The 25006-nt window shown below is 29.9% G+C and overlaps 2 protein-coding genes across 2 annotated transcripts; one reads left to right on the forward strand and one right to left on the reverse strand.

Annotated features, from left to right (window-relative positions):
- Nucleotides 1–17779: 17779 nt before the first annotated feature.
- On the reverse strand, nucleotides 17780–18629 carry LOC130950954 (uncharacterized). The gene is made up of 2 exons (XM_057879562.1): nucleotides 18028–18629; nucleotides 17780–17946 (listed from the first exon to the last, which is right to left on the reverse strand). The coding sequence occupies exons 1-2, from the start codon at nucleotides 18233–18235 to the stop codon at nucleotides 17852–17854; spliced, it is 303 nt and encodes a 100-aa protein (XP_057735545.1). The 5' UTR covers nucleotides 18236–18629; the 3' UTR covers nucleotides 17780–17851.
- Nucleotides 18630–22964: 4335 nt separating this feature from the next.
- Nucleotides 22965–23558, forward strand: LOC130949848 (zinc-finger homeodomain protein 4-like). Its single transcript, XM_057878462.1, has one exon. The coding sequence runs from the start codon at nucleotides 22965–22967 to the stop codon at nucleotides 23556–23558; it is 594 nt and encodes a 197-aa protein (XP_057734445.1).
- Nucleotides 23559–25006: the final 1448 nt, after the last annotated feature.

Genomic DNA, 25006 nt, shown 5'->3' on the forward strand with positions numbered 1-25006 from the left:
TTAATATGAATGCGTTGAACCGGTACAAGGTTATCCCATTCTACATCGGTTCAGAGTGAGTCTTTCATCGAATAATGATGAACCACTAGCTTGATTATACATCTCTTAGACGACTAATCCACGACTTTGTTGGGGACTTCTCGAAACACCAGTTTAGCCAAAGTATGGGGAGAATAGAGTTTTTGTGGTAGAGGCTAGAACCAAAGGTGTAGCATTCTCTGATCTGGAATATTCGAACTTGTCTGTGGCATTTTGAGTAAGATCTCCGAGGAGAATGAACTGCAAGAGCTTCACCTTCAATCAGACTGGATCCGTACTAACCCTGGGGTTTAGATCTGGAGTAGTGTAATAACCCCGATTTTCAAGTACGCGAGATCTTTTCTGAAAGTACGAATTTCTCTGGAAGATCATTAAGGGGAGAACCTCTAATATATCATCAAGTATCTCAATCCTCATTGTCATTATCTCATCTTTAAGCTAGAACCTTTTAGAGGCAAGCTCGATAATGTAGTCACGAAGAACCTAGTTTTTGAACTGTATCGGTTAGGAGTTTTGATTCTAGTTTTCGTAAATTGGTCTCTGTTTGACGAACCGGACACAATTTATGAGAGAAGAGAGATAATAGTATAATATTATCATTATATTAGTATTAGAAGCTTCTTGAATGATATTATAAGGTTACGTGGTCTGTTTTAGTTAAAAACTGAAAATTGGTTTAACCGGGTTCACAGTTTACTGGTGCAGCTTAGCACCAGCACTCTCTGATGACTTTAGCAATGCTAAGGCCTCATTATACATATTTTATTCTCTTAATAAATATGTTACTAGTGTCATTTATGCTAGTAGCTCAGAAAATAATTTTTAGAGATGTTTTTATAAGTGTTCTGATACACCTAGTTTTAGCAGTTATATACTAGAGATATTTTAATATTATTTTAATCCACCTCCAAGCCAACCAATCACCACTCACCTTACACCCCCAAAACCTCCAAGGCTATCTCATTTCTTCATTTTGGCCGAAAATAACAAGAGAGAAAAGAGAGAAACTTTCATGAACACTTAATCTTCAAAGCTTGATTTCTTCTGAACTAAAACTCAAATCAAAATTCCGATTTCACCAAAATGATCCTCTCTTCTTCCTCTACATAACCATATAACATATCAAGGCTGGAAATAAGGTGAGATGGCTGTCTCCCTCCCTCTTCAATTTGGTTTTCAAGGAAAACCATGCAAAACATGTGTTTTCTTGATGTTCTTCCTTAGGAATCATGCTTAACTTGACTTGAGAGCCAAGAAAAGTTAATTTTCAGAAAATCTAAGGTGAGAAATCCCTTCCTAACATGCTGAGTAAGATTTTTTCAGTTGAGAGTTTTTGGATTTAAAGTTGTTCTTGATGTGATTTAGGAGGAAAAAGTGCTTAAGGACCACCTAAGGAGTAACCAAATTTGGAGCAGCAAAACCAGGTAGGGTGTAACGAAATTAATCTTGATTATTTGTGTTTGAGTTGTGTGAATGTTGTATGATTTTTCTGTGCTAAAAATTGGTTGCATATATGATTGATTCTTGGTGAAAATTTGGTGAAATTTTGATGAAATTTGATGAAATTCAAGCTTTGAGTTCATGTTCTTGGAGCAGCTAGAAAACGAAACCCTAGGCCCTAAATTAGGGATCAATTTGTGTTAAAATCATGTAGAAAAGATGGGGTTTTAGTGGCTGCTAATTTATTATGAATTATGGTAAAAATCGGTTGCTGAAAAGACTGAAAAACGGGTAAAAACAGAGAAAGAATCTGAAGAATTTACGAAAAACACGAAGAACACTTTGAGTGTGATGAAGAACATGGAAGAACAGGCCTTAGATCTTGAAAAGGGCAAGGAATTAAAATTTTAGGTGTTTGGGGGGTTATTTTGTAATTTCCAAAAGTTAGGGTGGTTAAAGTAGAAATATTAAAAGTTACGGGTGGTAAAAAATAAATTTTAAAGGTTAAAAGTTAAAGTGGGGTAATTTTCTAAAATTTAATGATAAAATAATAAATAATAATAAAATATTAAATAATAATATTTCATTAAAAATAATATTTTAATAAAAATAATAAAATAATGCGGAAAAGGCAGTTTTCTGTAAAAGCTTTAGAAAGACAACTTTAAGTGCAGAATCTCATAATTACCTTCATAAAACACTTAGGGAGTGGTAAGAACATATTAGTGAGGCAAAGATAAAGGAAAGATAAGAAGTTAAAGAAAAGATAAGAACCAAAGAAAAGTTTGTAAAGTTTTAATAACAGAAAAACAGACAGAGATTAGTGAACGAACTAGGGCAACATAGTTAGTCCTTGAGTTGCGAATAGGGTTAGGTATTATATGAAAAGTTAAACTGTTTCAGTATAGACTTAATGAACCTATACTTGGGACAGGCTAACTATTCATACCAAAATTTACATAAGCTTTAAATACATACGTTAAGCAGAGAAAACAGAGCAGAGTAGAGAAACGCAGAAAACAGAGTAACCAGAGTGAAGTAAAGAGGTAAAAAGAAAAAGAGTAATATAGATACAGAGAACAGAGTAATCAAAACAGAGTAAAGAGACTAAGATAAAAGAGTAAGCAGAGCAGAGTAAAGCGACTAAGAGAAAAGAGTAATTAGAACATAGTAAAGAGACAAAGATAAAAGATCAACAAAACACACGAACTGATAATTTTAAATACGGGGAGTACCCACAAACTGAATGATCATTGGTCTCGGGGAAACCTATGAACTGTTAACTATTTCGTGTGCGGGAAAAACCCACGAACTGATAATCATTGATTACGGGAATAACCCACGAACTGATAATCATTGATATGGGAATAACCCATGAACTGTTGTATGTTGATCTTGGGTATAACCCACGAACTGAAGATTGCTGTATTGTTGAGTATTGATCTCGGGTATAGCCCACAAACTGAAGATCGTTGCTTTGTTTTGTTTGTGAATTGATCTCGGGGACGCCCACGAATTGAAGATCACTGTTTCCCCTTGTGCGTATATTATGGGGTCGAGCTTTGCGCCGACTGCCAGTAGTCACGAAGGAGTGGTATTCTTAACCACCGACACATATACACTAAGGACACAAAGGGAAACCATATCTGGGACTTGTTCCTAGGTAATGTCGGGCTGCAGGGTGTAAACCGACACGTGAGCTCATGGCCTGCATAGGACAGACATGCATCATACTTGGTTGTGCATTTCCTCTGTTATGATTATTGAATGAATGTATGCTTTCTTTGTTTGTATTCTATTCACTGTGTGTGTTTTGTTTTCTTGTATTCTTTTGTTTGTGTTTTTCTTTCTGTTTTCTCTGTTTTCTCTATTTATCTGTTTCTTCTTTACTACTTCTCGGTATTCTGCTATTTGTCTACTAAATAACACGGAATTAATGAACTTAACTAACAACTCCGGCCCTACTAAGAACTCCCTAGTTCTTACCCCTTCTCTCTCCCTTCCCCCTTAGATGGAAGCAAGAATACCCTTCCGTAGTTCGTTGATGATCGTTCTGCAAAGAGGATTCCGCTCTAGGTAGTCTTCTGAGTCTAGAGTGAGGTCTGTTACCTGTTTATATGTATATACCATGAGACTAGCCAATGTCTGCACCCCGTTTGTACGTGAACTTTAACCTAAATCATGTGTACGTGACTCCTGTTGTGTGGCTACTTGATGAGGTACCAGAGAGACGTCATATGGCAATGTCTGATCGTGTAGAGGAGTAACAGATGACGTTCTACTTTTTGATGACGTTCCACCTGACTTGAGTTTTGAAGACTTAGAATGTACTTTCCCTCGCTTTAGTATTTTAGAGGGACTATGTGAGTATAGGGTCTAGGCTAGCCTGGGCGCCAGCTTAGGGACTTCTTGAACAAGTCAGGGCCTGGGATGTTGTATGTATTTATATGTATATAGTTATTATCTAGTTATATCTAGGGGTGTTCTAACTAAAAGTCTATACCTAAATAAAGGTTGGATCACTGAATGTTTTTAACTGCTTGTGATGTATTTATGTGTGGTTGTTTATAACTGTTTTATCTGTTATCAATTGCGGAATGATTATGAATGATTCCGTCTATTAATCCAGACATTTTCAAAAAATAAAAAAAAATAAAAAAATAATACCTCGCAAATTAACTACGGTTTTAACAACGAATCAGGCTCATATGATAAATAATAGATAATAATTAGGAAGACAAATTGGTAGCGCTCAGTTTCCGATATGATCTAGACATATTGAAAATTGGGTCGTTACAAGTAGTATTAGCGATCTATTAAGAAAGACGTTAATCACATACAGCCTGCCATAGAAGAAATCATTCACAGTTGAAGAAGATAGTAAGACCGGAATTAATCTAGAAGAACAAAGCATCTCCAAGCCTTAATCATCTTCTTATCACTGGTTATAATCAAACATAGTAATTCCATCTTATTCCAATTTTATGCCTTTAAACAAATCCAACAACTCTTCTATCCGCTTGACTAAAATCTACAAGATAACCATAGCTTGCTTCAAATCACAATCCTCGTGGGATTGACCCTGACTCACTCAGGTATTACTTGGACGACCCAGTGCACTTGCTGGTTCAATAGTGCAAAGTGTAATTCCGTGCTACCAATGAGCATCGTATTCTATGAGATGTACAGCCAATAAGCAGGCCACCTACAGACCTACCCAATGGTGATGTGTGATCTTGGAATCAGATTACGATGGTAGAACACTTTTGACAGCATCTAGATAGCAACGACTTGAGAACATTTGAAGACTTAATCTCACTTTTGTTAGTATATAGGAAGGGCTAGAGATGCCTATATCGCTAGGCTAGCTTGGGCACTAGTTTAGAGGTTTTTTGGATAGACTAGATCCTAGGATGCCGCATATACATTACTGCACTCTGTGTAGTGTGTGTGTGTGTGTGTGTGTGTGTTTAATATCTATACTTACTTTTTTGTAGTATGTTATTAACTATCTTGTATGGACTACCTCATTTCTTTTAACAATAAGATTTCTCTTAAAAAAATATTACCCGAAAAGCGCTCACGAACTCTAACAACGATACAGGCTTATGTTATATTAAAGCCATAATGTAAATAAGATAGTAACACCTTATTTCTAGTATGATCATGACGTATTAGGAGTTAGGTCGTTACATTATGGATATAGAGTGCCAAATTTGTAAAAGTTGGCAATTTGTAGTTCTTTTAGATTGTGAGCGTAATTGGTGTATTTTTAACATATTCACTCAAAGAAGAGAAATCAGTTAGAGTATAAAAAATTTAATAATTTTGTTTATTTTCATTATAACTTGACGCTGCAACAAAGATACTTTCTTAATTATTGTTTACCTATTCTGATATGTATAACACATTTTAAATTTTAATCATCATAAGAATAATCAAGTAAAGTGATATTATAGGAAACAAATGAGAAAGTGAAGATATGATCCAATTTCTCTTGATGCATTTGAAGATCATTCGGAATGGATATTGCAAAATTCACAATTCTTTTTAACTCTTGAAGAAGTTGATGTTTTGCGAAATGATCTTACAAATATGTCTTTTTAACTAGCGTTAAATGACTTAGGTATACTTTTTTTTTATTAAGTTAAACATCTTGGATGTTAATCGAATTATGAATTATGATCAATTATGATTTTGGTACGATTAACCAAATGCTTTAGGTTATTTTGATATTGATTTGTGAAATGCTATTCAAATGCTAGATCAATTGAATTTAGAAGATGATTGAGATTATGATAGAACAAATAATAATTCCATGAAAAATACAAATCAAAATGAAGACAATTAGGATATAGCACTATATTTTTTAGATGAAGAAAGATACTCATACTTTGAAATTATTCTTTGAATATAACTTATGAATTGCTACTCTTATTGTGTCAAATTAAAATACAATTGTAATAATACTGATTAACTTCATGTATATTTTTGTATTAGCTATTTTAGAAATTGATACTTGCATGATTGTTAAAATATTAGCGAAGGCATGTATTTTAAATTTTAATTTTAAATTTTTGATTATTTTATATTTTTATTTAAATAAGATTGGTTCAACCAGTGATCCACCAGTTGAACCTGTAATTCAGTAGTCTGATCGGTTTAATCACCGATGCGATTCTAACAACTATGCTTTATGCAAACTAAAATTCAATCTCTAATTTTTTATATGGAATACATATTAAAATAAAAATATGTATTAAAAATATATGAAATAATATATATAAATATAAACAACTACATAATAACTAATTGATAAATATTAGGAGACTAATATTTTGTTATCAACATTAGCTAACACTTTAGGACAACATTTTAATTTTATATTATTAGGATTTCAGGTAAGAAGTTTAGCATTTAGAATTTAACATATATAAGAAAAATTTTGGTTAAATACTAACTAAAAATAACAAATTTTGTTTGTTTGTAGTATTTCTCTAACTAATTTGGTGTCTATAATTTTTTTTTTCGTATGAATATGGCATTTTTTTAATCTATTTCACATGAAATTCACTTCTTCAATAACATACACACACCCATCAAAATAAAGGGATTCTTGAAATGCAGAAGAAAGGACAGAGAAATAGAAAGATTAGAACTCAAGCAATAGAGAGAGGTAAGAATCCAGTAGTTCAACACAATATATATATAGTAGTAGAAGCAAGGAAGACTAAAGCCTAAGGAGCCCTAACTAATTGACAAATCACTAGCTAAAACAGAATCAAAAACTAATTATTCTAACTACTATTATACACTACTAATTACTCTAACCACTATTATACACTGTCAATTATATTTCTATCCTTGATACCTCCCACCTCAAACTCAAGCTAGTCTTCGAGACTACTCGAAGTTTGCTCTTAAACTTCTCAAAACTAGCTGCTGATAAAGGCTTTATCAGAAGATCAGCAACCTGATCTGTCCCTGGTATATGGACAATGTGTAACGCCTTCTTCTATAGCTTGTCTCAAACCAATTGAACCTTCAGCTGAAAATGTTTAGTTCGATCATGCATGATTGGATTAGCTGTGAGAAGACAGTGCTAAAGTTGTCACAGAATATGGTTGGAGGGGTTGCAAGCTGAATTCCAACTTCTCAAAGCAAATTCTGCAGCCACTCAAGCTTTCCTTCACATGAATCTAAACTCCTAAATTTTGCTTCAGTAGAAGATCTGCTTATCGTAGATTGTTTCCTACAAGACCAAAAGATTTAATTAGTGCCAAGATAAATACAATAACCTGAAACTGACTTTTGATCCTCAAGATTAGCTGCTCATTCAGAATCAGAGAAGTCATATAGCTTGAAATCATAACACTTGTGTAGCAGCAATCCATGATCCTTGGTTCCATTTAAATATCTGAGGATCCCATTTGCTGCTTTCCAGTAAGCTAAGAGAGGATTATGCACAAATTGACTAATCTTAGCCATTACAAAAGAAAGGTCAGGTCTAGTGATTGTTAAATATTGTAAGGAGCCAACAACAGTCTGAAATAATTTAGGATCTTCAAAAGGCTCAGAACTAGTGGATAAGAGTTGTAGGGAACTGATCATAGGTGTTGGCATTAAACTAGCCTTTGTCATGCCAAATTTAGAAAGTAAATCATTAATATTATTTGGTTTGAGAAAGATGTAATTGTCCTAGACCAATTTTGTTTACTTCTATTCTAAGAAAATAATCCAATTCTCCAATATCTTTGAGGGAGAAAATCTTATCTAGTTGTTGAATTAACAAAGCGACTTCATTTGAATTATTTCCTATAATATATAATGATGTCATCCACATAACACAAAATATATAACACAGTATCATTATAATTCCAAACAAAAAGGGATGTATTAGACTTTGCATTTTGAAAGCCAAAATTGTATAAAGTAGAACTGAGTTTCAAAAACCACTCTATAGGGGCTTGCTTGAGTCCATAGAGGGATTTATTCAACTTGCAAACTTGGGTTTCAGGTGAGATTTCAAAATTTATAGGATGTACCATATAAATAACTTGATGAAGATCACTATTTAAAAAGGCATTCTTTAAATCAAACTGCCTAATGGTCCAATTTCTATTGAGAGAAGGACTCAAAACAATTCCAATAGTCATAGGGCAAATGACAGGGCTAAAAACCTGTTCAAAATCGAAACCTTCTTCTCAAGAAAAATCTTGTGCATTCAATCTAATTTTGTATTTATGCACACTGCCATTAGGATGTTTCTTTATAGAGAAAACCCATTTATAGCCTATGACCTTAGCGTTTTCAGGTTTAGGTACTAAAGATCAGGTTTTCAGTTTTAATTAAGGCATTATATTCATCAAGCATAGCACTAAACCAATAAGGAATTTGGAGAGCAACTTTAGCAGATTTTGGGAGTTGTTACTTTGTAAAGACTGAATTAGTAGTTGCAGTAAATAACTTTGTAAAGACTGAATTAGTAGAGAATCCAGTTTTAGACCTTGTAACATTAGAATGAGTATTTAGAAGCTGTTTCTCAATTCCAAAAGTAGAAAATGGCATATCTGTTATAACCTGGTCTATTGAGTATCATTTGCAGAATATTCATTAGTAAAAATGTAATTGTGAGAAAGAGAATTGGTAGAAGTATTGTTGGTAGTAAGATGCTCATTAAAACCTTGATTTTGATGTAATGCATATATTAGTGAGGCAGGTGTAGGATGTCTAGCATGTGGAGAATTTTCAGAGTGTAAACTAATAGATGAAACTTGAGATACATCAGGTAAGAAATCAGTAGATGAAGTAGATAAAGAGTGTGTATTAGGATTAGGTGAAAATAACTCAAAATAAGGAAAAAGAGTTTCATCAAACATGATATTCCTAGAAATATAAACTTTGCCATTAGATTGTAAAACACATTCTGAGGACCTAGATGGTTTACACTTATTATAAGGCCTTAACAGAGGGGCACTGCCAAATACTCTTAGAAGACTATAGTTTGGTTTTTGATTAAAAATGAGTTCATATGGAGATTTATTGCCAAGAATCTGTGTTGGTAATCTGTTAATTAGATAAGTAGTAGTAATCACTACTTCATCCCAAAACGTTATAGGCATTGCAATAGTGAAAAGTATAGACAAACTTATTTTAATGAAATGTCTATGTTTCTTTTTGTTCTCTCATTTTGTTAGAGAGTATAGGGACAAGATGTAAGACCCTGAATTTTATGAAATTAGATTTTTATATTTATTTATGAGTTTAAAGAAAATTAATTTGATTATCTCTAATCCTTAAATTAGAGTATTTATTTGAAAATAATTTACAAGCTAATAATTAAATGACATTTTAAAGATAATTAGTTTGTAATTTGGTTTTAAATTTATATTCTACCCCTTAATTTTTATTAAAATCTCCAAATTTTACTATTATCCAAATTTCATATACAAACCCTAATTCCCAAATTTATCCTAACCAAAATCCTAACACACTTACTCACGCACTTTCGTCACCCTAGCTGCCACACCCTCATTCACCTCACACTCACTCCTCTTCATACACACACACGAACGGAAAGGAAAGAAAAGGGAGGGAGAGTCGCACTGCGAGGGAGAAGAAGAAAGGAGAGGGGGAGACGGCGCCGATGAGGGGTATGCTGTCGCTCTCGAGCCTCCGTTGTACTCTATCGTTGTTGCTAGGCCATTGTCTGTAATATTCTGTTACCCTAAACTTTACCTCTAGCCATAAAATAAAAGATAATAAAGTGTCACGACAGTTCTAAAACTTATAATATATAATATAGGAAGCGTTTTAAATGAGGCATTCTACTATGTTGGAAGTTCAGTATGCCATGCCTGTAAACCATTAAGATATAATATAAAATATATGAAGGGATGAGATTATGAGAATGTGTGCATGGTGGACCGTTAACCTGTTTTTTCATTGTCAAGTTCGTATGTATGCAAGAAGTCTATAATGTTCAGTACAGTGTGATGACGTGGACTAGCTTACGTCATGTGCCCTATAGTTGGTTTACAATAAAATGGTGAGCCAAGCCTGGACGTTGATGGTTTTTTTTTTTTTTTCTCAAATGTTTGATTGTTTGGCCCTTATAATTGAACAGTATTTATCCAAGAATGAAAGTCAATTTTGTTAACTTGGTTGGTGATGTAAAATTTATTTGGATGTAATTAAATTGTTAAAAAATATATTTTTAATATATTTGACAAAAATTTTAACAATAAAAATAGAAACATTTTAAAAATATTTTTTAATTACAATTTCTAATTTTTTTAAAAATTACTTAAAAACGATATTTTAATTTTGATATTATAAAAAATAAAAAATATTTTTTATATTATTGTATCAAACATAATTAATAGATAATAAAATATTTTTGCACAAAATATATAAATATAAAATTATTTTTACCTTCTAAGAAAATCATTGAATTTTTTTTTCTAAAAATTAAAAAAATCATAATTTTATTCATTTAGGCCAATTTTAAATCATGTCTATCACAAATTTCATATTCATTTAATTCTCATTAATCTTGCATTCTTACTCAATTCACTATATACAAATATTGACAACTAGTATTTTACCCGTAATACCATTACGAGAATATAAATCTTTTAAAATTATGTCAGTCTTAGTATTATAGATTATGACATGAAAAATTTATAGCATTAAACTATTTTTATAAAATGGTCGTAAGATACAAAAGTCCCCGTCGGCTAAGAAGACCAGAGTTTTAAACAAAATTAAATAATAAGTTTTTTAGTTATTATTTTCAAATGAAAGAGTTTAATTTTTTTATTTAATTTTAACATTCGTTATCTAAAATTTGAAAGAATTTAACGTGTATATTTTTATATTTGATTAAGTATTAAATTTGTCGCACAAATAAAAATAATTAATTTTTATACTTGTTATTTAAAAATAATATTTTTCTATATATAAAAATATAATTAGATATTAACATAAAAAATTTATATTGATAGTTATAAAATTAACTTTTTTAAAAAAAATAATTGAATCTTGATTCTAACTTCTAATCACAATATTAGTATTTTTTTAAATTATAAGTAATAAATATTTTAAAAAAAGTAAAAATATATATTAAAAAGATAAGTAGTAAAAATTTAAAATTAAATAAAGAATATGTATATAATAATGTTTTTTATTTAAATTATATTATATTGTTAATTTTATTTTTTGTAGAACATAAAGGTAGAGAAAAATAGAGAATGAGAGAAAAGATAGAGAAAGATAAAGAAAAAGAATGAGCGAGGGAGTTTGTTAATTTTGGAAGTTAAGAAAATTTTTTATTTTAGTTATAATAAAAATATCTGGTGACACATTTTGATTTGTCAAATTACTAATATAAAATATGAATTAAAAATTATATATAGAGTGAGAAGGATAGAGAGAAATAGAAAAAAAAAGAGAGAGGTAGATAAGAAAATATAAGAAGGATGTTTACTAATTTTAAAGAAAAATATTTTTTTTAAATTTTAATAAGAGAGTGTCATGTGACACATTTTAGTTATTAAATTAGTTAGTAATATATAAATATAATATATAATATAGCTATATTTCAATTTTAGTATTTCAATTTTAATTTTAATTTAATTTAAATATAATTAGAGAATGTTATGTTGTATATTTTGATTGTCAAATTCATAATTAGTCATTGATAATGATATATAAGAGAGATAAAGTGAGTGAAGGAATGAGAGAGATAGAGAAAGGAAGATAGAAGAGGGGAGAGTTCTTTAATTTTGGAGGGAAAGATTTGATTTCAATTGCAATGAGGAAATGATATGTGACACATATTAGCCTTAAAATTAGTAATACTAGTGTATGTTCCCATACACGGTAGAAAATAGTTAATAAAAATATATAAATTTTTTTATCAAAAGAGATTAAACAAAAAATATATATAATAATTATTACTATAAATATTTTATAAAGTTATAATTAAAATCAAAGTTTAATTATTTTTAATGTTAAAAATATTAAAAATAATCAGTATATGTCTTAACTGATTTGGATTGGTTGAGTGATCATCTCACTCGTTGGCTAGCGACAGACCCTTAATAAATAGAACTTCAATCCGTAAAAAATTAGTTCTCAACCTGTAACAGTTTTATTTATTGGTATCATTTTCATTAAGGAAGTCAAATAATATGATCATCGTTTGATTTATCAAACAATAGATATAATAGATTTATCAACTAATAATCACACTTCTAATTGATAACAACGCATTATCCCTCAACACAATCATATAATCGAACAATATTATTGGCTATACACCATTTTTCTTATACATAACGTTTCTATTTATCGATACCACCACCAAAATAGAATATAACATCTTAAATACCCACATTCTATAAATACCCACCTTAATTTATGAAACAATTTTATAAATTAAATTTTGTTACAATTTTATAGTTTAGTTACATAATTTATTTTTTAATAAAAATTTTACAAAAAATTAGCTAATATATATTTTTAAGACACATAATAAAATTATTATTAGTATAAGATTTTTATTTTTTTAATAAATAAAAATAAAAATATTCAAAATTTAAAATTTTCTATTTTTAATAAATATTTTTTAATTTATCTTAACATATATTTTTAAGACCTAAAATAGATAAATTCTAAATCAAAATAGTAATTATCAGTTTAATTTGCAATTAAATCTATACTTTATTTAGTGATAAATCTCTTATATATTTCATTTAATTTAAATTATCTAATTTATAGCTTCACTTATTTTGTTTTTAAAAGGATAGCCCAATTTAATTTAAACTAAATTATTAGTTAGGAAATAATATAATATAAATATCAGGAATGAAGGAACAAAATTAATTACCAAGTGTCTGAGTTTATTAATCTATATTTTTTTAGTTGCCTTTTATCGTCTTTTTCATTCACCATCTAAAGATAAAATGGTCTTTTTCTACATCACTTTAAGACAAAATAAAACTTGCAATGTGACCGCACCTAGCATACTGATTTTCAGGAAAGTACCTTAAAGCACTTGAAACGTTTCCTATAATATATATCCAAAAATTTATATAACTAGAAACCCAATGAAGGAATAAAAGCTCAAAGTCGCATAAAGCAGCATTAAGAAACGCGAAACGTTTACACACGATAACTAAACGCGTAGGTACGAATAGAACAAGACATAATATATCTCCAAGATACACAAGGTAATAATTAAAGTAACAAGATATATATATATAAGTATGATATACAAAAAGAGGACTAATCACAGCCTGCGGAGTTTAGGCGGACTAGTCAAACTGAATACAACATAATTTTGAAGTTTAAAACACCAACAACCTATCTCTCAAAGTTTTCAAAAATAAAGCTTTTAGGGCAACAAAGTCAAATATACCAAAGGTGAGAAAATAATACAACAAAAGTAATGTAGAATAAAACATAAGAAAGGTCATTCTCCGCTCTGTCAACATTTCCGCAAACTCATCGTGATGGGTTGCAACTTGCATCTGAAAAGCAACAACAATATATGGTATGAGAACCGGGGGTTCTCAGTATGGTAACAGTGCCTAATATGTAAGATATAAGATTCCGAGACGCCAAAGGCAATCCTAGAACTTTACATCGATACACTTGTTCAAGCTTAACAAAATAAATAAATTAAACCATAAACCATAAACAGGGTTATCTAAACTTAGGGGATTTCTAACTAATACCAAATACAGCGTTGTATCCCACAGCCTTCGCCAACCTACCCTCCACACGATCTCATCGCCATTGGCTACCTAACCTCATCAACACCATACAATCACAATTATATGCAAGCCAGTAATTCACTTGTAATATTCATATGTAGCAAGTATTTCAAGATGTAAGTAGGCATATTATACATTTAGGCAAACTGCAAGTAATCAAAGCAAACAAGCACATAAGAGAAGCATATGATGAATGTCTGTCTTATTGGCTGTGATATCACATGTCGGTTATAATACCAAACCCTACACAAAATCCGGACGGCAACTCCCGGATTAGTCTCTCTGTTGCGCATACTCATAAGGAATAATTCTGAGGGATGAGTGCCCTATCACCTTCTCCTTTCAGACGGAAACATTTCGAGGGAGAGTGCGCTACCACCTTCCTCTGGATGCCGCATGATTCTGTGGGTTAGTGTCCTACCACCTTGAAACCAGAGAGAAAATGCATACTCAGGAGGAATAATTCCGAGGGTTAAGTACCTTACTACCTTCTCCATGAGAGAGAAATGTGAGTGGAAAGCCCAGCTTCAACCCCACATTCGAACATAGGTGAGAGATTGCCACATCACTTACAAAGGAGAACAATGTATATCTCAACCATATGATCAATCCCATCATCTTGCCTCAAAATCACAAGTTCATCATCAACCCGACTCCCCATCAGCTCACATGACAACTCCATCCAACTGACAAACCATACCTAAGTCACCATTTTCTAAACTCATACATAAATTACCAATTTAACTCACCAACCCATCTCTATTAGTCTTAGGGCCTAATTACTAGCCATAAGTCTTAAGGAGAAGTTAAATAAGTTTGGAAAGCTAGAGAACCCTTAAAAGTGAAGAAAAACACATTTTCAGCAAAACAGGGGTTGTGCGTACGCACACTCTAAATTTGGACCGTTACACGTACGCATCCATGAGCCGCATACGCGGGAGTATTGGACAGAAGCCATCACGCGTAAGGAGAATAGGGCCGCGTACGCATGTACCTCAGATTTCAAAAAAAAAATGCTAAGTTGCAAAAATTTCAGTTTTAAACATCAAACATTATGCATTCATAACATCCTCTACAAGACTCCATTTTTATCAAATTTTATATCATTTTAAAACTCTTGAAATCATCTTTAATTTGAGATAAAAACCAATCAATTTTGAAAATTGAGGCTCAAGTTATGATCTGCCAAGTTCACCAAAAATCAAGTTTTACACAAAAATATCAAAGTTCTCTAATTTCCAAATTCCATAACCAAACTAAACCAAAACATACCCAATTTCCTTACAAAACACTACTACATACTACACTTTACCATTCCATTGTATTTCATCACTTCCACACCTAATACACTCAACCTTTACCATAAATCAACATAAATCTATAATTCCAATTCAATATTTCCTTTATTTTATATTTTTTTATACATTATACTAATATAAATACATTCACATCATCATAGTATTCTTTTATTTACAAGAAGAGTTTATATAAGTAATATACAACATATATCATATAATTACAATTTTTATCTCTCTTTACAAAAACATAATGACAAAGGCGAGGGAAACATCTAAGAAAACAAAACCAAATTTGCAAGGCGTTGGCTTATCTAAGCTTAAAGAATCTTCTTTCTGTCTATCATCTGAAAAATATTGGATACAGGGGGTGAAAACTAAACTACACGGTCCTCCGTAGGAAAAAAAAATGCCACAAATTTAATAGAAATAAATACACTTGGTCAACGCACATCTCATAAAAGTTTATCCTAAAAAAAGCTTGCGTTATTTACTTATTTGTTTTGAAATCATTTTTGCATAGCTATATACAATTTTATATCAAAAAGTCTTAGTCATATGAAATTCAAAAAAATAAAAATAAGTATTTAAATCTTTTCTTTAGGAATCAAAGACACATCTAAGAATTTTCTACCCAACAGACTACCATCACTCTTTATATATATATATATATATATATATATATATATATATATATATATATCCTGAATTCAATCTTCCTCAACCTCCATCACCTCTATACACCAGCAAACACAATTAAATCAAGTAAAATAAAACATACAAACAGATATGCAAGTATATTTAAAGCCCATAACACATAGTACATAATCAGATAAAACACATAAACACAACACACCAATGAAATGCACACCCAAACAATTTAAACAAATGCATATGATGTATATCTATCCTATTAGCCGTGAGCCAGACTCAACACACCTGGTAGTTAACTCGGATATAGTCTTTCTATTGTACATCCCTAAGAGGAATATCCCAAACTTATCACAAGCTAGTCTTAGAAGGAGAGTGTCCTGGAAATTTCACTTGGAGGCTAGCTAATCTGGAGATTGCATGCCCAACCATCTTTATAATCATAAAGAAGGTGGGTGGGACAAAACCACCATTCCCCCCCCCCCCCCCCCAACCTCCACCACAATACTGAACAAGTGGGACAAGACTACTATCCTTGTCAGATGCAGGTGTCTCATTAGTAACGGAAGCGGGACAAAATCCACATTCTTGCTAATCAATAGTCATTATCAACCAAAATCATCATAATCAAATTTATCAATATTTAATCAATTATGTCATCAATAATATGATCATTATCATCAATCATAATCTCTCACGTATATTTCAACTTAATTACAGCTTTCATCATAAGTCTTATATCAAATCCATTTTAGTCACAAGCCTCGAATCAAATATTTCCCATTAATAACTCTCATAATAAACACAATTCACATCATAACCATTAACACAACTCCATTTCCTACTCCGTTTAATATCCACCGGATTAACCATTAACACAACTCCATTTCCTACTCCGTTTAATATCCACCGGATTAGGCTTAGGCTGCTACATATGACTTGCGAGTATGAGGTATCTAATACGATACCCTAGACTCGAGGTCAAGGTTGCCAATTAATTTAGATATTACATTATCGTCTATAACCAACCTCAACCTAACCTAAACACATCATCTATTTTTCATTTAATCTTTAATTATTCACTTTAAGGACTAACAAACCAAGCCTTTATGATCCTCAAGTTCAACTTAGGATATAGATAAAGGTACTTGACACTTACCTCATCATTCTTTGAAATCACAACTTTGTAATCATATTCTTTAAATAACTCTCTTTCTCTCAACTCTAAAATTTAATTCAATTTAAATCTCATGTCACACTTTCTATTCCCAACTCTTGAGTTGATAATTAATTAGCTTTTAAAATTTTAATTAGTTAAACCTTTTTGAAGTTAACTTTAATTATTTATTTATTCTCTTCGTTGTTAATTAAATCAAATAAGTTAATTCACTAAACAACTTCACAAATTAACACAACCATACAAATTCATTTTTAGTTAACCAAGTTTTTCAAACTAACTTTAATTCCATGTTGAGTTCATTTTAATTATTCATTATTTTAAATTCAATAAAAATCCTCAAACATAACTCCTTAATTAGAACTAATCAAATTAAAATCTAAAAGAAAATCTTTAGTCTTTATGAAAGTAACACTAGTTTCTATTATTCTTATTATTTAATTTCATTCAAATTTTTATAAAAATTTTAGCAAGACCTCCCCTAAAATTTCGATTTCTCCACGCTTCAAAAATTCCATCCAAACAAAAATATCTCTCAACTCTTATCAACTGTTTCAAACCCAAACAATTTCTCAATATAAATATTCTTGGTTTGTTATCTTTAATTGTCTTTAAGTTATTAAATTTTCACACGTTAAAGACAATAAACAACTTGTCTAAATCCTAATCCACTCACCAAGTGACTTCAAGCATTGTTACTAATTAATTTTATTATTAGAGCTATTAATCCAGTTTTAATCCGTTATCAATTTTATTCAATTACGAAAAATAATCATAAATTATAAAAATTTAATTAATCAAATTTCAATAGAGATAATCAAGGCATAAAACGCTCATTAACTCAAATGCACCTATTTTCTAAACTTTGAAAGCATTTCGAATTTGTAACTACCTCAATTAGTTGAAACCCATAGAAATTGAAAATACAGTAACCCCAATTGTGACAGTAGCAATAGCAACCACTCCGATCACTCTTGTAGCACAACTCCAATCACTTTTGCAGCAGCAACTCCTTCAGAGCGGCAACAATCATAGCTTGCAATCGCAGTGGCCCAACCCAATCCTAAGACGTTATCACCTCAAAACCCTCAACAACGGATAACAGCACACTAGTAGGGATGGTGTTAGAACAAGAAAAACTTACTGTAATTAGGGAGGAGTAAGGAAATGGAACGGCAATAGATCCAATGATGGTAGGAAGTCTCAACGGCAGCCGTAGCAACCACGCGGTGGCGACGGCATCTCCAACAATCTGAAGAACAAGAATCAGAAGCAAGAATGTCCTTACCAGTGGCAGCAGCACCAACCCAACTAGCTCCGGCAGCAAGGACAACATCTTGGTTCACTACCATCAGCAACGGCGACCGCAATCTCCAGCGATGGCTACAATGGTGGCAGCAGCAGAGGAATGGCTCTTCCTCTGTCGCGTTTCTTTTCCCTCTCGCATGCAGTAACGACGATGGGACCTTCCTCGACGATGATCGAAGCTCCAACGGCGGCGATAGAGACGATGGCGGCGCGGAAGTACTCTCTGCTCCCTCTTCTCTGTCGCGCGCCTCCTTTTCTTCTGCGCCTCTCTCTTCTGTTCGGTCTTTTTCTCTCCCTCTCTCCCTTCTGCGACAGCGACGACAACGGCGGCTTGCAAACCACCGGTGCCGTCCTGTTCCTCTTCTCCCTCTCTGATTTCTTTCTTCTTCTTTGCCAGACTTTGGGTTAGGAGTTAGGACAACTAGTGAAAATTAGGGATTTTAGGAATAATGGTAGTTTAGAAATTTTATAAAATTTAGGCAATAAAATGGTAATTACAAGTAAATTTATAAACTAAAATTATTTTAAAAATATTATTTATTTGTCAACTTACAAACAGTTTTAAAATAATTAATAATTTAAAAGCAAAAAAATAATTTACTTAGTTTTTTTTTTAATAAAAATTAAAGTATTCAATTTTATATATCAATTATTTAAATTAAATTATATAAAATTTTTATTATTTTTTAATTATTAAAATTTTAAATTTTAAATTAAAAAATATTTAATTATTAAAAAAATTATAAATCTTAATTAATTTTAAACTCAATTAAATCATAACTTTAGTTTAATTATTTTTAATAAAATAAATTTTTTAAAAATAAAATTCTAAACAAACATTATAAATCATAAAAAGTGCATTATTTAATTTATAAAAATTCAGGGTTTTACAAATCTCTTAATTAAAACGATGAAAACAATTCAAATTATATGACCAAATTTATCACAGAATTAGCATTGTGGCCTAAAATTGCCAAATCTGTCTCCTCTTCCAAATCTTCCTTGAGCCCCTTTGCCTCTTCTACCACCATTACCATGCATTTATGATAGAATTGAAGAAAAAAAAAAAACTCTAGATAAGATTGGCTTGTACCATAAGATTTTCAGGTTTTCGAAATTTGTTAAGCATCTCCTCATGAGTAAATAGCATATTTTCGACTTCACAAAGAGAGATCATTGTTGATTTGGAATTAACAGTAGTGATCATTATCTTAAGACTATCAAGAATTACCTAAACTTGTTTTTTTTTATTTGAGAGGTTTGTCTAATATAGCTAAAGAATCTGCAATACCTTTGATCTTAGAGAAATAATCAACAGCAAAAAAATCTTGTTTCTTGGTGAGTTTGAGCTGAGCCTTCAATTGTTTAATTTTGAACATGGTAAATTTAGCAAAGTAGATTTTAATTTTATCCCGAATTTGATAGCTATATTCACAATCAACCATTTTGAATTTGAAAATTGAATCAAGGCCAATAATCAAAAGATGAGATTCTAATCATCTTGAATCCACTGTGTATTTAGAAGATTCAATGCCAGCAACTTGATATTCTTAATTATCATACTTCTTGAAAATATTATCTTTGTGTAGATGATCTTCTAAAATTTGTCTACAAATTGCTGTAACAGTTTGTTGTTACAAGATTTTGTGGTTCTTTTCACCTAATTTGTCTTGAATTGAAGTGAAAAACCTTTAATTATAGAATTGAGAGAAAATCGAATTAATGATTAAATTATTTGAATTTAAATCGGTCTTTGCTAAAATAGCAAAATTATCAGAGGGTAAAGCCATAAATAATAAAAAAAAAAAAAACCTAGAGAAACAGAGATAACAGAACTTAAGCAATATAGAAAAATTAGAATTGAGCAGTTCAACACAATATACATATTTCAAATATATATATATATATAGCAGAAGCAAGGAAGACTAAAGCCTAAAAAGTCCTAACTAATTGACAATTCACTAATTAAAACAAAATAACAAACTAATTATTTTAACCACTATTATACACTGCTAATTACTCTAACTACTACTATACACTTTCAATTATATTTCTATCTTTGATACAAAATTAAACTCTGCTTTCATGTTATTAAATAAAAAACTAATATGCTTTCATGTTATTTAAAAAAAAAAAAAACTAAAATATAAGATTCTTATATCACAAACCTATATGGCTATATGAATTGTTTTCTTTTCCAAATCTATTTGGATAAATCATTATTAAAGAAAGAAATTTGAAGTAGTATGAATAAATTTAAATTAATGACTTTATTTAATAAAATAAAATAACAAACGACTATAAATATAGGACAAATAAAAGTCATCGTATATTTTTATTATTAATCGTTAATTTGGTGTTTGAAATTGATAATAATCCCTATATTTTTATACCAGGGATTATTTATACTTCTATAGATCGGAGCATTGCTGTAGCAAACTACCAATGGAGACTTTATTTGAACTATGAAGTGGAGACAATCAACTAAATCTAAGACAGTCCAAACCCTCTTTTAAAGTAACACGCACTTTGGTTGTTAATGGCAAAGCAAGGGACAATCTTTTCTTCTAAGTGGACAGTGTTCACAAATATGAGGCTCCCCCTCTTTTTTATTTTTGTTTATTTGGTAATTCTTTTATTTTGTCTAATTTAATCTAATCACTTTTGAAAAAGGCATTTCCTTTTCTCATAGCATAAGCTTGGTGTCTAATAGTGTATGCAAAGCAAAGCATGCGCTACTCCCAACTTTTTAATTGCCTATTATCCCTTTAATTACAATCCTAGCTTCTTTATTTAATTGTAACTACTGTCTCAGCCACACATTTTCTCAAACGTGTACACACGGAGACAACAGATGTGCAAACCACATTAGCTTCTTACATATTAGTAACTATATTTGTTAATTAAAAGTGATCAATAAAAAATATATATATTTTAGTATCTAACTTGTTATTACTATATAACTTAGTTAATTTTTTTTTAAAAAATGACCAATAATTGATATAATAAATGAGATATTGTATTACCAAATTTATCCCTTACATCAAAATTCAGAATTATCAAACCAACAAGAGTTAATTTGGGTGATAATAGGAGTTATTACCACTAAAATAAAAAAGAAAAAGAAAAGTGTAATGGCAAGAATTTAACATAATAAGGAGAATTATTTAAACTCTGGAGAAGGTAATGGGGATTACCCGCTAGAACTTCACCATTACTAACATATAGCTGTCCATCATGTTATTTTAGTAAGAGATCCATTTTTTCTTTATATGACTGAAATATTTATTTATTTATAAATAATTCTATATATTGTCTAAAATAGTGCCTAATCATATTGCTATTTGTGTAGGACGTGTAGGTAACAATAATACGGTTAGTAGTTTGGATATTTTCCCAAAGCACTATTATTAAACTTTTTCTTAATTATTTATTCTTGAAGGGAGTAATTCAGGTAAAGATATCTAAAACATTTTTTTTAAATATTTTTTAATAATTAAAATTTCACATATATAATCAATTAAATCGTATTATTTATGTTATAATTAGATTGGACAAATCGATTTAACAAAATATTTGATAAACCAAATTTTAAATCAATCTAAATTAATTTTTTTATAAATAATGACTATAATATTTTTATTATAGAAAATAATTAAAATACTCATATATATATATATATATTAATTTTGAATTTTAACCACATGACGACAGAGAAAGAAGAGAAAGATTAGGATTTAGAATTCTCAATATATATATATATATATATATATATATATAATAAGAGTATTTTGTCATTTTCAATAATAAGGGTATTGTAGTTATTTTCTATAAAAAATATTAATTTAGACTAGTTCAAAATTTAATTCATTGATTTTTTGACCAAATTAATTTGTTTAATCTAATTTTAACAAAAATAATATAGTTTAATCAATTATACATTTTAAATTTTAGTTACTAAATAATATCTTTAAAAAATATTTTAAATGTTTTATCTAAATAAAAATAATATCTAAAAAAATATTTTAATTACTACAAAAATATTTTAAACGTTTTATCTAAGTGGTTTTCATTTTTGAAATTATATATACTGAGAGAAAAGTCTTAAATGTTAATTAAGTGCTCAACAAGGTGATGAAAAACTAACAAAATGAGAATTTTATAAAAATATAAACTGAAAATAGGGAATTCGCCTCATGATAATCTACAAAAATAAAGTAGCAAAGTATATATTTAGTCACATTATTATATATATATTTATTTATTTAAATTTAATATATTATTAGTATAAATTAATTTTATATATGTGTCTAATTACATAATATGATGTGAATAAAAATATTTATTTTTTATATTAATTACACAAATAATTATTAAAAAAAATGTCATCCGACAATGATTGTATAACATTATTTGACACTATACATCTAAAATAAAACTATATATATCTACTATAATTATATTATGGTGGCTATCTTAATTATGCAAGTGTTGTTAAGATATATCTATATATAGTAAGACTTATTTCTTGCTCAATTAGCAAGAAAAAGAGATGTCTCTATTATATGAGAAAGTATAGCATGCCATGCACTTTGTTGCTTCACTTGCAAAATTCACAATCATCCACTAATTCGATTCATTCCCTTTTTCCCTATTGAGTTTCATTTCTTCTAATCATCAAAAATCGAAACCTTCCTTTTTAATTTCATTTCATTTGTAAATATAAGCTTGATATATTCATTCAGTTGGTTTTATTATTAGTTAGAGACATATATGGAGCCTAATAACTACAATTCTTCTTCTAATGTTGTTGTCACGGAGGATGAGAAGAAGCCATTATTAGAAGAGAAAAAGATGGGTACAATAATAAGATACAAAGAATGTCTCAAGAACCATGCAGCTTCACTTGGTGGCAATGCAACTGATGGATGCGGCGAGTTCATGCCCTGTGGTCAACAAGGTACCATTGAAGCCCTCATCTGTTCTGCATGCAATTGCCATAGAAACTTTCACAGGAAAGAGATTCAATCTGAAGCTCAAGTGGTGAAGCATATTTTTGCACACTCATCAATTAGTCTTTCTGATCAATCTTATGATCATGATCATAACGACAATAAGGATTATTGTGAAAAAGGGGGGGTGAGGATGAAGAAGAGGTTCAGGACAAAGTTCACACAAGAACAGAAGGCGAAGATGCTCGATTTCGCGGAGAATGCAGGATGGAAGATACAGAAGCTAGATGAATCTATGGTGAACAAGTTTTGCCAAGACCTTGGGATCAAGAGAAGGGTACTCAAGGTTTGGATGCACAATAACAAGAACACTTTTGCTGCGAAGAATAAGCAGAATCTTTCTACAACCACCTAGAGATGATAATAATGAGTCCAATTTCTTGGAGTCATGGTTGAATTTTCTCCATGCGACTTTAAGATTACGGATTTAAAATATAAAAATAATTACTGATATAATTATCAGATTATATTGTATATCTCAAATACACTTTTTGTGCACTGCCTTTTTTTTATCTATTTTTCTTCTTTTAGTATTATATAGCCACTTTTATTTTGGATTTATTTCTCGATCTGTTGCTACTAAACTATGCTTCATACTTTGTTCATTCATTTTCTATAGAACGATTTATGTATTGCTTTTTTTTTTCCCACATATTATCTCTTTTGTTTTGTTTGTATATGAGTCGATTCATTCTCTTTTATTAATGAATTCTTAATGGATTGTGAAATTTGCTTAACATAAGTCCCATAATTAATTTATATAATAGGAAAAAAAAAGAATAAACTAGCTCAAGATACAAAAATGAAATGAGTATGTGTAATACAACCTTGGATTATTTGTCGTTGATTATTTTCCTTATAAGTTTTAGTTTGTAGTTTATAAGAGGGTTATATTTGAATCATAAGCCCTATTAACAAAACGGTGAGGATAATATTGCATAAATTCATGGATAAGTCCTATAAATATTAGATAAAAATATTAGGCAGACACTAAAATTAGTTATTATATATTTATATATAAATATATATAATTTATTTTTTTTAATTTATATTTTAATATATATTTATACTAACCACCAGTTTTTATATATACTTAACATAATTATAAATTAGCTATTTAATTAGAACATGTTTCCTTGCCTCATTACATCCTAAAACTATTTAATTAGACTCTCAACGATCTAGGATTAATTAATTTTTTTAAAAAAATGCTAATTAAATTTTCTATGATTATAAATAATAGACATGTATATTCTTTTGTTAATAAATAATGTAAAATAAAATAGAGTTGTTCATATATTTTGTTATCTACAGTAGTACGTGTCCTTTTGCTGTCACATGAGCATAGAAACGATATAGTTTTGGATATAAAAACATTCATTATTTTTTAAATTTTCATATAACATTTATCAACTACTTTTTATTTATCACAAATTCTACTAAAACAGGTGAAGTTTTTGATACGTATTTTAAATGTTCGTGATATGAAGAGTTCAAGAGTTATTTAGAAGATATTTTAGTTTACATTTTTAGAATTTTTTATTTAATATATTTTGATTTTGTTTATTTAATTATTAGATTGGGCCTTATATTTATGGGCTTTAGGGTTGTTTTTTGTTTTAACATAATAAGAGGTTATAAATACCTCCTTAGCTATTGTAGTCGTAGTATAGAATGATTTAGAGGTTTAAAAACCTCTTTTTGGTTTCGTGATGAAACCATAGTGTGGACAATTGAGGTTGATGTGTCCCTCTCTTGTTGTATCGGGAAATTGGAGAAAAAATAAAAAAGATAGATTGAAAT

The sequence above is a fragment of the Arachis stenosperma genome, chromosome 9 (genome assembly GCF_014773155.1).
Source record: "Arachis stenosperma cultivar V10309 chromosome 9, arast.V10309.gnm1.PFL2, whole genome shotgun sequence".
In the NCBI taxonomy this organism is placed as follows: Eukaryota; Viridiplantae; Streptophyta; class Magnoliopsida; order Fabales; family Fabaceae; genus Arachis; species Arachis stenosperma.